Genomic DNA, 15,163 nt, shown 5'->3' with positions numbered 1-15,163 from the left:
TTCTTCTTTTATAAACTAGAGGCTTAGGGTCTTTCCAACCTTCATTCATATTAAACCCTGACTCTAGCACAGACCTTTCAAGAAGTAACCATGGCACTTCATAACAAACAGCAGTTTTTGCTAAAGATCTTGCATCATTTGCACCTGTATTAGTCCAGGGAGTTCCCTTTGTGGATCACAGGGTTAAGTACCTGACTGGTATACATGAGGATGCAGGTTTGATCTCTGGCCTCACTCAGTGGGTTAAGGATCCAGCGTTGCTGTGATTTGAGGTGTAGGTCACAGATGCAGCACAGATCTGGAATTGCTGTGGCTGTAATGTAGGCCAGCAGCTGCAGCTCCGATTCATCCCCTAGCCTGGTAACTTCCATATGCCTTAGGGGCAGTCCTTAAAAAAATAAAAAAAAAATAAAAAAAAATAAGTAAGTCCACTGCAAAATCAGAGACTATAGGAACAGGGATCTGCAGTTTTATAAACTCTCAAATGATTCTCCTACACAAATCTTTCAACCATTGGGGAAGTCATATCCTGTCATCATTTTATCCCTTTTCAACTTTATTTCCTCCATTTTTTATCCAGCATCATTGTTCACCTCCCTTCCATGCATCCTTTCCCTAGTCACACTGATTACCCCAGACATCGGGCTTTTACAAGTATGCCCTTTCTCCATCTTTTCCTCTGTCTCAATTCTGTATCTCATGTCCTGTTCACTTGGAGATATACTACTTTTCTCTCAATACTAAGCTCAAATATTATCTCCTTGGGAAAAACATTTTTTTCTTGACATTTCTTGACCATCTTCCATACACTGTATTGCCTTAGAAAATAGCACAAACCTTTGTTGTAGGTTTCATCTGAACCACAGAACATAGAAAATTAGTCAAGTAACTATTTTCTCAGATCTCTCAATGATGATACATAACAAGCCCTATTACATACAATAGATGTCTTAGGACAGTAGGGCTTAATATTCTTAAGAATCCTGAGGGGATCAAGCACTGGTATAATTATAGTATCAACAGTGTTATGGTAGAGATAAGCCCAAGGCTAGGTAGAAAAGCAGAATGACCTAATTACCTATGTGTTTGTTTCCTCTGTACCATGTCTTACTCATTTTGATCCTCACTCGGTATTTCACACAGGTTCATTTCAGGGAGGTCATTTAATACACTTTTGTTGTTATCGTTGAATCAAAAACAATGGAATTCATTTTTATGGTTTTGTGTTTTCAGGCAAGGTAATGCCAGCCAAGGTAATGCCAGCCAAGGTAATGCCAGTTGTCCATATTTGTAAATCAATCCAACATCTACTCAGTGCTAGGGACATAGCTGGCACCCAGAGAGGACCAGGTGAATAAATGCATAAATTTGTAAGGATTGTTACTCAAGAATAATAAATACTAAAGTACTTAACGAAAAACTAATATAAATGTAAAAGTCTTTCTATTTCTTAAACTACATTTCTGGGTATCCCACTTAGAATTTAATTGCTTCCTGTGTTATGTGTATTTCCAGGACAAAAAGAAAGAGTTGCATTAAAAGTGCAAGGAAATTTGTATGAAGTGAAAAAGGGCTGCATTTCCCAGGGTGAGGATGAAGGTCAGTGGTGGTAACACCGGTGTTATTCTAATCAAATAGAGCTGAAGAAATTCAACTTGAATATATTTTCAAGAAAAAATAGCCTCTAATTTAAAAATTGAATTTAGGGGAAGATAGTGGAGAAAGCTATAAAATTCTGGTGATCCAAGGAAATTTTAAGGGGGTCTGTGATAACTTCCTACTGCAAAGTCTGTACCCACCTCACTTCAGACAAAGTTATCTTTTTATAAGCATCACATAAGCACACACTTCACACTCTTCCTGGGCTTAATGTTTTTCCCATTTGTGTCAGCTAAAAGCATCTCTGTGTTCATTTAATCACCAACAACATTTTAGGATGAGTGTGCTTCAGCTTAGAGAGGAGCCATACTTCTTAGCTACCTCTAGGGGGCTCTTATTAAAATTCATGTTGCAGAAGCAGCATTTCCCTAAATGGTTCCTTAATGCCTCAAATCCCCAACTGTCTAATTTATATCCAAGGAAGAGTTTCCTTCCTTTAGGGCATAACCCATTACATTACAAAGTTGTTAAAATGTAAATAAATACAGAGAAATCTGTTTAAGTTAGCAAACTGCAGTAAGGTAAAATAATCCTGAATAAACCGTGGCCTGAAAAAATGTAGAATATATATGGAAAATTCAGCATAAGAATATTGCCATGCAAAAAATAATAATTAACCCAAGTAAATCTGAATAAGGAGATTTTCAGCACTTTTTCAAGGGAACAAATTTTGCTATGAAAGCATTAAGCAAAATCAAATAAATGTTAGGAGACCTGGTTTAAAACTGTTATTAAAACACATAGGCATTTCACTTTAATGGTCATGGACTTAGTTCCAATTATTTCAGAAGAAAAAGGTTATTGCTTGGACAGTAAGTACAACTCATCCCATATCCGCCTCTAAATTTAGACTGTTGGACGACTGGCTCTGCATGTGTCCTGATAGTTTATCTACTCTCAGTGAAATCGGATGTGAAGATCCTGATATCTGTCTCTGGAAAAAACCCAGCCCATGCAGAGGCCTGGAGAGAACTAAGACTAGGAGAGTTTTCCCAGGGTCTTGTCACTTTGAGATGCTGAGACTCTGGCTATAAACCTCAGAGTCACTACTGAGTTAGTTACTAAGTTGCACATTTTCTTCTTCTCTCTCTCTCTCTCTCTCTCTTTTTTTTTTTTTAATGGCCACACCTGCCACATATGGAAGTTCCCAGGCTAGGAATGGAATCAGAGCTGCAGCTGCTGGCCCATGCCACAGCAACAACAATAGAAACTGCGGGATCCCAGCTGCATCTGCAGCTTACACCACACAGCTCATGACAATGCCAGATCCTTAACCCACTGAGAGAAGCCAGGGATCAAACCCACATCCTCGTGGATACTAGTTGGGTTCAGTAACCCTCTGAGTCACAACAAGAACCTCAATTGTCTTCTATTTGAATATATCTAAAAAAAAGGGTCTGAGTTGCACTGGAGGTGCATTCTAGCCTAAGTTCATTGGTCCTGTTTAATGCCAATAGTAACATGATTGTCCATCTTATAGTCAATGATATCAATAAAATATTGTGGAGGTGCTCCAGCTCAGTAATTCTCCAACTTTAATTTGCATATGAAATTACCTGGGGATCTTATTAAAGTGTAGATTCTGATTTAGTAGATCTGGGGAGGAGCATGAGGTTTTTCATCTAACAAGCTCCCAGGTGATAGTGATGCTGCTGGTTCACAAGCCATGCCTTGAATAGTAAATCCCTAAATGGGTAAAGGGTTGTTGCTGGGCTTTATTTCCTTTTAAGCTACCTAAAAACTACAGCTTTTAGTCACATGCTATTGTTTAGAAGTTGTTCTATATAAATTCTATGTAATTCTATATAAATGTCTTGATTAATCCATGAAAAATTAAATAATTATTAAATAATAGCTAAAAGTAACTTTAATGAAGGATTGATTTCAATTGTTGGCAATTGTACCTTTTAGTCTGGAGACCTTAGAGAAGAAAATGTTAACAGATAAGGTCAATTTACTCTTTCAAACAAACGTTTAAGTCTCAAATATGAGACTCTGCCTTGTCTTCAGCTGGTGAATACAGGCAGGGAACACAGTGGCTGTGTTTGAAAAATAATGTTTTGTGACATCTGATGATGATGATAAAACCCTTAAAAAGTAAGAAAGTACTTGCATTAAAAAATTAAAAATGACTATTAAGTGACTATTTCCAAGTATTAACAAGATACCAATACTTTTCTAAAAATTCTGAGTTTCTCAGTCATCTTTACTAATTTTTGATACATTGGAAGGTGGCTGTTATAATTCAGAAGAACAAAAGAGGAAAGCACACTGGCTGGAGTCAGTGAACAGAGGTCTTCTTCTGGATTCTTTTACATGTGAGTGATATGGCCTTGATGGTTTTATAAATGATTTGTGACCTCCAAGTCAATTCAATCCCCCTCCAAAGCTGTTAGGATAGTTCAATGAACTAATTTTTAAATCAAGATGATATGTGCAAAATCTCATAAACTCATCTACAATCAGGACAGCCCTCATATTTTGTAGAGTCCAGCGCAAAATGGAAATGAGGGGCTCCTTGTTCAAAAGTTATGAAGAAGTTCAAGGTGGTGACAGGAAGATATCAAACCAAGAGCAGGGTCTTTCTACGTGTGGGGGGCCCTATTGGACCACATAGGTCACACATCCATGATATATATAGGTAAAGGTCATATCCCTGTCTGCAATATAACTGTAGTTAACACTCACCACTTATTGAAATATTACAGTATAGCAGCATTATGCTGAGTACTTCAATTATATAGTTTCACTTAATCCTTTAGAGGGAAGAAAAATGAAGTGCAAAAACATGACATTACTTTCCTCAGGTCACACAACTACCAAGTATAGGAAGCCAGGATTTGAACCCAGGTCTGTCTAACTCCAAAGCAATTCATCTTAACTAATTCAAGGGAATACCAATTTATAATTGGCTACTGTCATCCCTATTTGATTCAAATTTAGAAACTAAGATTCAGAAAAATATGTATGTTTGAGGGATAATTCATGTATTATGACCCTGATTACATGACCTATGTCAACCCAATTTTCATTTCCTGGTACTTCACACAGGCCCTAGTATATAAACTGAACACTCAGAATCACCAATTTCTCTGTGTGCTGAATATTTACTCAACAAAAATAAAAATCTCATTTTCCTATTATTTAAAATCACGTTTCTGAATGCTAAAATAATTATTTTCATTTTAAAGTAATTAATCTGTTTTAAATGTGTTTCAATAGTGATGATTCTCCTGGAAAAAAAAAAAAAAAGACCAATTACCATGCACAGGAATAATTTTCTTCCAAACACAACACCTGATCTGAAGAACTAAGACAAGAGTATATCATCTCATAATAGAAATTAAGATGAAAACCAAAGTATTCACTTTGTTTTGGATGGATATGAGATTTTTAAAATATGGCTCAAACTTGGTAAAGTACAAGTTTGCAATTATAAGGAGATTTTTACCTTCTCTTTGCAATATGTTTTCTAATCCTTTATATCATTTTATCTTCCCTATTCTTTTCTAATTCACAGAGCAGAAATAATTTTTTTTGTGCTTCAGTTCAATATAATATCATGCCCATTACAGAGCTGAGCAAAGAGAGACAGAGAGGATAATTTAGATTACTTTGTCATCTTCTCTTTGAAAGTATTACAGATTGCCTCTAGCAGAATTAATCACAGCTTCTACTGAAATTTTAGAGCAATTTTCCACACCTCACTTAGGAAATCTGTATTATTATTTTCTGTTTCTTTGTCAGGCTCTCTTTCCAGATTCCTAAGTGTGTTGCTTTATTTTTCTATGTGTCCCCAGTATCTAGTACAGCGTCTAGCACATAGTAGGCATTGATCAGGGTGGACTCATTGAACGAACACATGCATAAATGAAGAGAACAATGTAAACAAGATACCCTAGTGGGTGCTGAAATTAAGAGGAAATGTTTAGTCTTAAACATTATTCATTACTGCTTTCTGCTGGGCTAGAAAATGTCATATTCTATAAAATGCATCAATTCCTCAGAATTAAAATGTCATTGAACCCCCCACCAAAACATGTTACGCTAGCTTGATATTGGAAAGCACTACAATGCATTAGGCCGACTGCTGATACAGTTCCAGGCTATGGGGCATCTGCCAAAAATGATGGGAAATAAAAATCTGTGGGTCCGCTAGAAGGAAGACTACTACATTCAAAAAAGCTGAATTCCAGACAAGGACTTACCAGATGCTTTGTAGACTAAAGAGCTGAGTTCCACTTCCTCAGGGACCTGAGCAGATGGGACTCCCTGAACCCAATCTCCAAGAGGAGTGTCCATGGCAAAATGCCTGGTTTCTGCCCCAATTGCTTATTTCTCTTATCCCCAAGGCTACAAGGCACAGACGCAAACTCACTCTTAGCAATCTGTGAAACCAGTACTTTATAGAAATATAGAGAGACTTCCAAGTGTTATTTTGTGTGTGTGTGCATCCTTGTTCATACAGTTGGCTACAGAGAACAGAAATTTATGACAAGCCTTATTTTATTTTCACCCTTGGAGGAGGGGGCATATTCAGACTTAGAGATTAGAGAAGAGGTCCATGGAGATGATATCTCAGGACCACTTAGAACAGTGGGAGAGAAATTCCCCCTGGAAGCTCATATATAACTGGGTATCCAAGAAATATTTCCTCCTCTTTCTCTTCCCAGTTAGATATCCCCTTTTTCCAACATTCTAGAAGTCTAGAAGTATTTCTGTGTTATCTTTCTCAAGATTCATATAAAGTGCCTTTCATTTAATTACACTTTAATAAAAACATTGAGAAAAAGGAAAGAGAGTGAGATTTCATTATGAGTAAGGGAAATAACATAGAGTATTAGCTAAAAGTAAGGGGTCTGTGGTCAGGTTAGTTAAGGTTTGGATCTTAGCCCTGCTACTTAGTACTGTTTCCCCCTAGGTCAGTTACCTAACTTCTCTTGTTTCCATGTCCTCCTTTGTCAAATAGGGATAGTACTAGTGTTTAACTTTTGCCATGAACAGTTACTTCTGAACATACAAAGCACTGGAAAATGATAGGGTACCCCTCTATGCAATTTAATAACAGAAGAGTACCAAAGCTAAAATGCCATTAAGTCCATACACACCAAAAAAAAATGTTAATTTTTCTACCCATGACTCCCTCATCATGTTTGAAATATTGAATATCAAATTATTTCACAAAGTTTCTTTAAGAGTGAATTGTATGTTTACTATGCTATAGATGCCCCTAGGTCTAATGCAGTAACTCACTGGAGGTTATAGATATTACTGGAGAAATAGAAACTGCTTAATATGTTATTATTACTATTCTGGCATATACCAACTCTCTTACCATTTTATAATACCTCTGACTTTTAGCATCCCTCTGTAAAATGTAATCCTAGCCACAATTAGGTACCACAGAATTTATGTCACTGGGTTATGTCTGGAAGAGCTCATCAAGGCAATGTGCTCTTACTAGGAAAAGCACTCAACTTAGCGATGGAAAAGCAAGGTCAGGGTCCAAACTTACCACTCAGAAAACATGCATTCTGCTTTGACCTCAGACTCATCATTTGCATAATGATATTATTATTCTTACTATCCCCTCATATAGGTTCTTAAAAAGAGATCCTTAAAAAGGAAAGGGGGATTTCTGACTTAAAAGAAGCTATGGTCTGCTATCTTGAAAATGAAAAGCAGCAAGGGTAATTGACTTCTGTTTGCATTTTTAGTACTGACAATTTATTGCAGCAGAAGAGCTGAAACACATTTCAGTATTTCCAAGATGTGAAGGAAATCAGGCAGGGCTTATAATAAATCAGATTAATGGCACATAAGAATTTGTCAAATTATTTGACATACCCACAAACTCCATCTTGCTTTCTCGTTAAAGTTTTAAAAGCAGAGTGCCGTATTCTGTGTTTTAGATCAGGTGGAGAAAATTTATTTTCTTCCTAGACTGGAACTTTTGCCCAAAACACTGTAAGTCATTTTGCCTCCTCTCCAGGTGGACTAAACTACACTTTCTCATGAGCCACTAAACAAAGATCCTACCTCTAGGAAGACAGCTCAGACCAAATGCATGATTTCTTGTGTTATAAGAATTCCTTTGCATTATTTTTCAGTCTATTATTTTTGTGGCATTAGCAAAATCTATCTTAAAATGGTCAGTTAATTTGAGGACATTTTACCAAACATAATCAAGGTCGAATTTATTACCCTTAGTTATATAATAATATGGTGAGTAAACAGATATGGCTCTGTATGGAAAATGGCTAGGAAGAAGTGAGATGGGAATGCAAAAAGAAATTCTCTTCCCAAAAGAATGAATGAAGCATATGAAAGGTTAACATAAATGCATTTAAAATGCTGCTGACTGATTAAACAGACTGTGACAATGTAATAAGAGAGGGAAGGCAGAAATTATCTTCAGGTATCAGGAACCCTGACAAGATAGAGTCTGGAGGAAATGAAAACCTGGTAGAAATGTGTTCAATCTTGACTTCGGACCCCCTATGAAGAGGTTCTTCCAACTACAGAAGTCCTCCCTCTTCCCAAGTTACATGATTTACAGACATCAGTGAGGATCTCCTTAACTCTCCAAAGTTCCCTCAAGGACAAATTTCTCTAACAGGTCACAAAAATTGGAAAAGTAACAAAGTGCAAATTCCACCTTGGATTTTTGTCCTTACATGTTAATGACAGGCACTCAACTGTCTGAGTAATGAAGGGAATAAGACAGAACAAAAGGACCTACATTTGATGAGCTGGTTCTACCATAGAAGCGGATAAATGGAGAAGCCTTCACAATCTTCTAAAGTTCTCTGTGTCCAAAGGAAGAAAGGTAGGAATCAAAAGATATTTGCACAAAGGAAATATTGTAGCTCCTTCCCAGTGCTGATACTGGTAAACTGTGAGAATTATATTGATACTACTGCAAATGGCAGAGGGGAACATGCTAATTACTGTAAGAATCAACTATTTTTTTCCACAGTGGGTAAAAAATACTTGCATAAGAGGAGATTTTCTGAACTTCATCCATCTCATAGCACCTTCCAACTTTTTAGTGCTAAAAGTTTCTCAGTGTAATTAAAGGCTGTGCTGATCTAATTAGGTTGATGAAATTTTCAGTAGGCATGTAATTTCCCCTAGCATTTCACTTATTTATGTATTTATTTTTCTAGAATCCTTTTTTAGGCTCATCCCAAGCAACTTTTAGTGATAGCATCCTCAATTTCCTCACACAGGCAGTGTCTCCACTCACACAACTGACTGCAAAACCTCCAGCAAGTACACATGGCTAAAAAAAAAAAACTTGAATTACATCATACTAGGTCATTTTATCAATATAATCCTTTTCTCCCTCTTCAGTTTTAGTTCCCTATTAACAAACTATGTTGAATAATCTTCACTCTGCAGGAAGGAAATAGGTGTCATGAAGCATTTTGGAGGCACAAAGAGACTAAGAAATGTATAATAACGGAACTAGATTCCGAGGCAAGATTAATGAGGGAACATCATGACCCTTCCTTGTCAGTCAGTTGCTACAGAAGCTCTCATGGTCAAAATATTGGGATAGAAGTATATATTAGTGAGTTTTCCATCTATCTTTGAAAATTGAAAGAAAGAAAGAAATACCTCTAATGAGCACTTTAGGAATCAACTGTGATACTTTTATACAGAAAGAGGGTTTCCAAGTAGTTTAAGGTGAATGGGCAGGGCTGTAGAATCCCAGCATCTCACTTAGATGCTATGATTTAATTTTCTACAGTATCCTCTAATTCCCTCTCCTGTCACTCAAAAACTGCTTTCTGGCAAAGTTAAAATTTAACTTTAAGTGATCAATAATTCTTAAGAAACATGTATTTCAGGTTTTATTCAATGGTATAAAAAATAGAAAGAATATAAATAAATGTTTCTACCCTAGCATGATTAGTATAGCTTTTGTAAAACTCATATTGAAAAACATATTTTTAAGGACCCATTATCTTCTAGGAATTTCATAGAAGTGGGGTGCATATAATGACAATTTATTAGTTACAATTTTTCCTATAACTTTTTTCATATTTATATCCTTGAAAGTCATTTTTAAGTGATCTCAAACATTTTCCAGAAGGCTTTTGATTTATTTATGATGAACATATAAATATTTTTTTAAATTACTTTAATTTTATTATTATAAATTCTTGGCCAATGTTCTCTCTTGGTTTGAACGAAGTAATATATGAAGTTTAGGTTAGATTTTGCCAAATTACATTGGAATAATTTTACTTTATTTTAAAATCTTATAATCAACAAAAAGTAAATAAATAGATGCTAATGAAGTTTGGTTGCTCCACATGCAAGCCAAGACTCATTTCACATAAGCTTTATCAAAGGTCATATAGGGAAAGCCCTAACCAATAACTGCTTCTAATAAATATTACATTATGGGTTGTTTCATTATGTGGAGTGATTTTTTACTTTAATTGTTAAGGAATAAAGATGTGTGTCAGTGAGAGAATAGGCCATCTCAATATTCGTATCTTGAGTGCTGCTGTTTACAAGAAACAGAGCCGGTCATTCAAATATTGTATTTTTCTGACAGTATCCTGGGTTGTAATTCTAATACTCCTCATGGCTCTTGAATAACTAGAGTAACTAGAACAACTTCTTTAGGTCTGTGACCCATTTCCAAAATAAGGAGATTGGATTGGGAGAATGACTTCCAATTCCCCCAAAATTTCTCCTATGTTCCTTCTATGTTTCTTTAGACACAGTGTTATTAGCATCCCCCCAGGACTGCTCATCCTAAGAGGGATCACATACTGGACCGAACATAGGAATAATGTTAAGAGCCATAAATGAAATCATAGGATCTTTAAATCATTTAAGATTTTTATATAATGTGGAGTTCCCATCGTGGCAAAGCAGAAACGAATCCGACTAGGAACCATGAGGTTGTGGTTTTTAAATTACTTTAATTTTATTATTATAAATTCTTGGCCAATGTTCTCTCTTGGTTTGAACGAAGTAATATATGAAGTTTAGGTTATAAACTTAACCTAAACTTCCCTGGCCTCCCTCATCCAGTGTTGCCATGAGCTATGGTGTAGGTCACAGACGAGGCTCGGATCCTGTGTTGCTGTAGCTGTGTGTAGGCTAGCGGCTACAGCTCGGATTAGACCCCTAGCATGGGAACCTCCATATGCTGCAGGTGTAGCCATCAAAAGAAAAAAAAAGAAAAGAAAAAAATATATATAATGTGCTTTGGGGCAGAAAGCCTGAGAAAGAGTTAAGGAAGCCTCACAGGGGTATAAGAGAGATGTGGTGAGAACTAACATGGCTATGTTCCTCTCTTTTCAGCAACTCTACAAAGCTCTTTCACCTATCTGAAATAAGGTGATTTAGCTCAAGATCTATGATACTTTGTCACAATTTCATTTCAGTAGTAGGAAGAGCAGGGAATTCTCAATACAGAGTAACTCAGACATGGATGGAAACTAGGAACTATCCAAAACCTCTCCAAGTAAAGCTTTTTTTCCCTAGGCTGATTGGGTCCATATCCTTCCAGTCTCTAGTGTATCAGGAGGAAATAAAGTGTAAGAGATTACACATCAAGAAAACACTGGCAAGACTTGTTCCAAACACACACTTCAGGTGGTGGAAGAAAGAGACGTAGGAAGTGTCTGATCAATAAGAGAAATGATCTCTTTCTAAAACCTTTGGAGAAAATAGCATGAGTGGACCTCCTTGCTTGGACTTAGTAACTGATAATTCAACATCATATGTAAAGTCACCTGACTTGTTTTTACTGTAGTGGTTTTTGTGGTTGAAAGGCCAGTTAAAGAGGTAAGTATAAAAGAGATAAGCAACAAGGATATAGCACAGGGAATTACAGTCATTATCTTGTAATATCCCATAATGGAATATATTCTGCAAGAATACTGAATAACTATGCTGTACTTGAAACTAATATAATAAGTCAACTATACTTCAACTAAAAAAGAGAGATGAGTTCTAAAGTGTAAAAACCACTCATTAGCACTTAAACATTAAAGATGTTAATCTGAAGTACAGTCTGAAACTATAGTTTCAGATTAAGGCAATCCACTAAACATAAAAGGTTGTCTGGCCCAAACTAAACGTCAGAAGAGAGTCTCAGCTGAACTTGGGTGTTCAGTGCAGAAACTCTCACTTTTTTTAGGATACCCAAAAGGGCTCTTTATCTAGATCACAGTTTCTACTCGAGATCCTTGGATTCCCTCTCTTTTTTCCAGGCAAGAGCAAGACGAACTTTCTATAGATAAAGCAGGGCCTATGGTTGAACTGCAGTTTGGCCTGTTCATAGTGAAAGTGAAGAAATGGTGTAGATGGCTAGGGGTGTGATTCTGCTCCCACCCCAATTTCTACTACCAGAAGGGGTTTTAGGCATTATATTGTGAAATCTAATTATGTTTCACCATGCTTCTCCCCAAAGCGCACTCAATCCTCTGCCTAATCAAATCATAATTATCTTTCAAGGGACTCGCACTGTGACTCTTCTGTATATCTTTCTTCTCTACTAGATCTCTCACTCATTTCACTCTCTTTCCTACTCTAAAGGGTATGACTGTGCCACAGAATTTAATACCTCATTCCTCACAGTCTATTATGCACTCCTAAAAGTTGTTTCAGTTTGTAAGACACTTGAGGTGTACACGATCTTCTAACAAACATTTCTTTTTTTCTTTCTTTCTTTTTTTTTTTTTTTTTTTTTTTTTTTTTTTTGAATTTTTGCCTTTTCTTGAGCCGCTCCCACTGCATATGGATGGAGGTTCCCAGACTAGGGGTCTAATCGGAGCTGTAGCCACCGGCCTACACCACAGCCACAGCAATGTGGGATCCGAGCCACATCTGCGACCTACACCACAGCTCATGGCAACGCCGGATTCCCAACTCACTGAGCAAGGCCAGGGACTGAACCCTCAAGCTCATGGTTCCTAGTCGGAGTCCTTAACCATTGTGCCACCACAGGAACTCCTAACAAACATTTCTGTTGGGACATTTCTGCTGTATATTATGGTAGTTAAAGATCATACCAGACTCTGAAATCAGACTTCCCTGATCAAGCTCTAAGCTTTAATACTGGTTAGCTGTGAGACCTTGCTCAAGAAACTTACTTGCTCCGAACCTCAGTTTCCTTGTTTGAAAAATGCAGATAATTACTGCCTATAATGTGGAGAGCCCTGTAAAACTCTTTGGAATCCACCAGGGACAAAATAAGAGCTCAGAAAATAGCTACTAGTACTATAATAATGATACTAATTATTATTATTTTATTATGCTCACAGAGCTTATTAACACAATCCTGGGTCATGCTACATATTTATAAAGAGTAAAAGTTATTCTTTGGGAAGAGATTAATCCCTTCCACCACAAAGCATGTCTAGATTCAGCCTTTCAGAACTGCATATCCTTGTATTTGTTAAAACTGTAGCTTTTTTGAATCCCTCCTAGGGCTCTCCTATATACATTCACACACTAGGCAATGCAACATCCAATATGTTCACAGAAATGGAAAACAGATAAGGATAATTTGAGCGGTAATTGTTTTACACTGATGCCTACCTGAGTCAAATTAATATAATTAGAATATTTCTTTAAATATACCAAAGTAGATCACTGTTTACCAATAGCACCTATGGCTAATCATTAATAAATTCAAAGTTATTAAATTTTACATATCAGAACTCTACATTATTAAACTACAGCCATATAATGCAAGAGGAACTTCTCGTTCTAGCAAACAAAAGAAATTGACTTAGGCCTGAATGAAAACAAGGCAGCTCTTATGGGAAAATATTTATACAGGTTGAAATCCAAGGATATTCTTGATCCTTTTTTCTCTTCTCAAACCCCAAGTTCTAAACCTATCAAAAGGTACAACCAATAATGACAGCTGAGAATGAGGGCTGAAGTTCTTACTATCTTTTAGTCTGACATTTTCACTCAGGTGAATATAAAGTAAGCTCATTAGATCACAAACGAAACATCCTTACTTCCTTTGGAACATATTTAAATATAGGAAAAAAAATATTTCATCATACAGGTTCATTTTGTTTTTGTTTCATCTGGTCTCTCATAGCCAATTTTTTTCTCCTTTTTTTTTCCTGTAACGCTCAAATAAGTCACCACTGTATATATAACACTTTCATTTACGTAGAAATGAGCAAGGCATTTGGCTTAACTCTAGACCCAATATTCCTTTGTGTTTGACATTCTTTCATAGCCAATATACAACTGCCCATGCAAATCTTAATTGAGAATTACTTACAGACGATAGCAAAAAGAAACTTAATTCCTTAATAATGTTCTATGAGCTGCCACCATCCCCCCCGATCCTATAACAACAACGGTGGGATATTTAAGATTGTGCCCTTTGACTCCACAAACATCGAGTCTTCAGCAAAGGTGCTTTCAGTCTGGATCTGAAATGATGAGACCATGAATTAGGAATGATTCCAGTGATGGCAATATTTACCTCTTTGAGACAGCCCATAAAGTTGTTACTGACTGGTGACCCTGGAAGGTCTGCTGTGCTGGGACTGCCTCCAACATAGAAAAAGTCATCAGACCCCAGCATGGTATAATCTTCTTGCGTGTAGCCCGTTGTGGTAAGAATCCCATCCACTGATATTGTCACCTAGATAACAAAGCACAGGGAAAGGACACGCTATACTCAGACCTAGATACTGTAATCCTGGGATATGCCTGTTTTGTGTTTTGTTTTGTTTTATTTTTTTCATTTTGCTTTTGGCTTTTTTTTTCTGTTTTTTATTTTTTTTATTTTTAGACCTATGGTGGAACCCATTTTCATGTCTGTTTGAGGTTTATGCTTGGATTCTATTCAACTAGCCCTAAGAGAGCTAAACTAGTTAGAGAGTTAACTGATTATTGAACTAGTGTCAGCATCATCCCTACTGCAACTCAAAAGTTACTTAGCAGACACAAAAATGGTGTTAGTAAAATGCTTCCTAGGTTAGTTTGGCTGGTGTACATATTAGTAAAGTTTAGTCGTCTGTTATTCACTAATCACAACGTGCACCTTGTTAACAGAAAAGGCGCAAGCTCTTTCCAGCAACGTCACTGTTAGCACTATTGAGCAGCAGCTGCCCAGCATGCAAGTGCCTAAGTCCATGCCAGAGGGGAGGGGAAGCAAAACAACCCGTGGAAGCGGCACTCGCCGATGTGCACATGCAGGAGGGACAGTACAGTTCAGGAAAGAAAAGAAAGAAAACAGGGAGAACCAAAGGAAAACACAACTGCTCTGTGATGACGGAAAGATGAGTGGGTGTGGCATCTCCAGCATTCCCAAATCGAGTGTGCAGGCCATGCGTCATGAATGGTTTGAGGCTGGCTGAGCTTGCGGTCACTCGGGCCAGCCACCGTTTTATCTTATCCCTGGTTAACCACAGCTGGATGCAAAACGTTCGAAACGCTAACGATGCCCCCTACAGGTGAGTTGGAAAACAGAAGTTGACAGGAACAGGTAAAAAAT

The 15,163-nt window shown here is 37.0% G+C and overlaps 1 protein-coding gene across 43 annotated transcripts in view; it reads right to left on the bottom strand.

The window, feature by feature from the left end:
• NRXN1 (neurexin 1) overlaps window positions 1-15,163 on the bottom strand; it is a 1,114,780-nt gene that overhangs the window by 674,422 nt on the left and 425,195 nt on the right. For all 43 annotated transcript variants that reach the window (XM_021088268.1, XM_021088237.1, XM_021088235.1 and 40 more), the window contains one exon: window positions 14,147-14,308. In XM_021088268.1, the coding sequence (XP_020943927.1) occupies window positions 14,147-14,308 (162 nt within the window). The remainder of the gene's footprint in view (window positions 1-14,146; window positions 14,309-15,163) is intronic.

This window comes from Sus scrofa, chromosome 3, assembly GCF_000003025.6.
Source record: "Sus scrofa isolate TJ Tabasco breed Duroc chromosome 3, Sscrofa11.1, whole genome shotgun sequence".
In the NCBI taxonomy this organism is placed as follows: Eukaryota; Metazoa; Chordata; class Mammalia; order Artiodactyla; family Suidae; genus Sus; species Sus scrofa.
The sequence above is the reverse complement of the archived record's forward strand: the minus strand, read 5'-3'. Positions and strand labels throughout refer to the sequence as shown.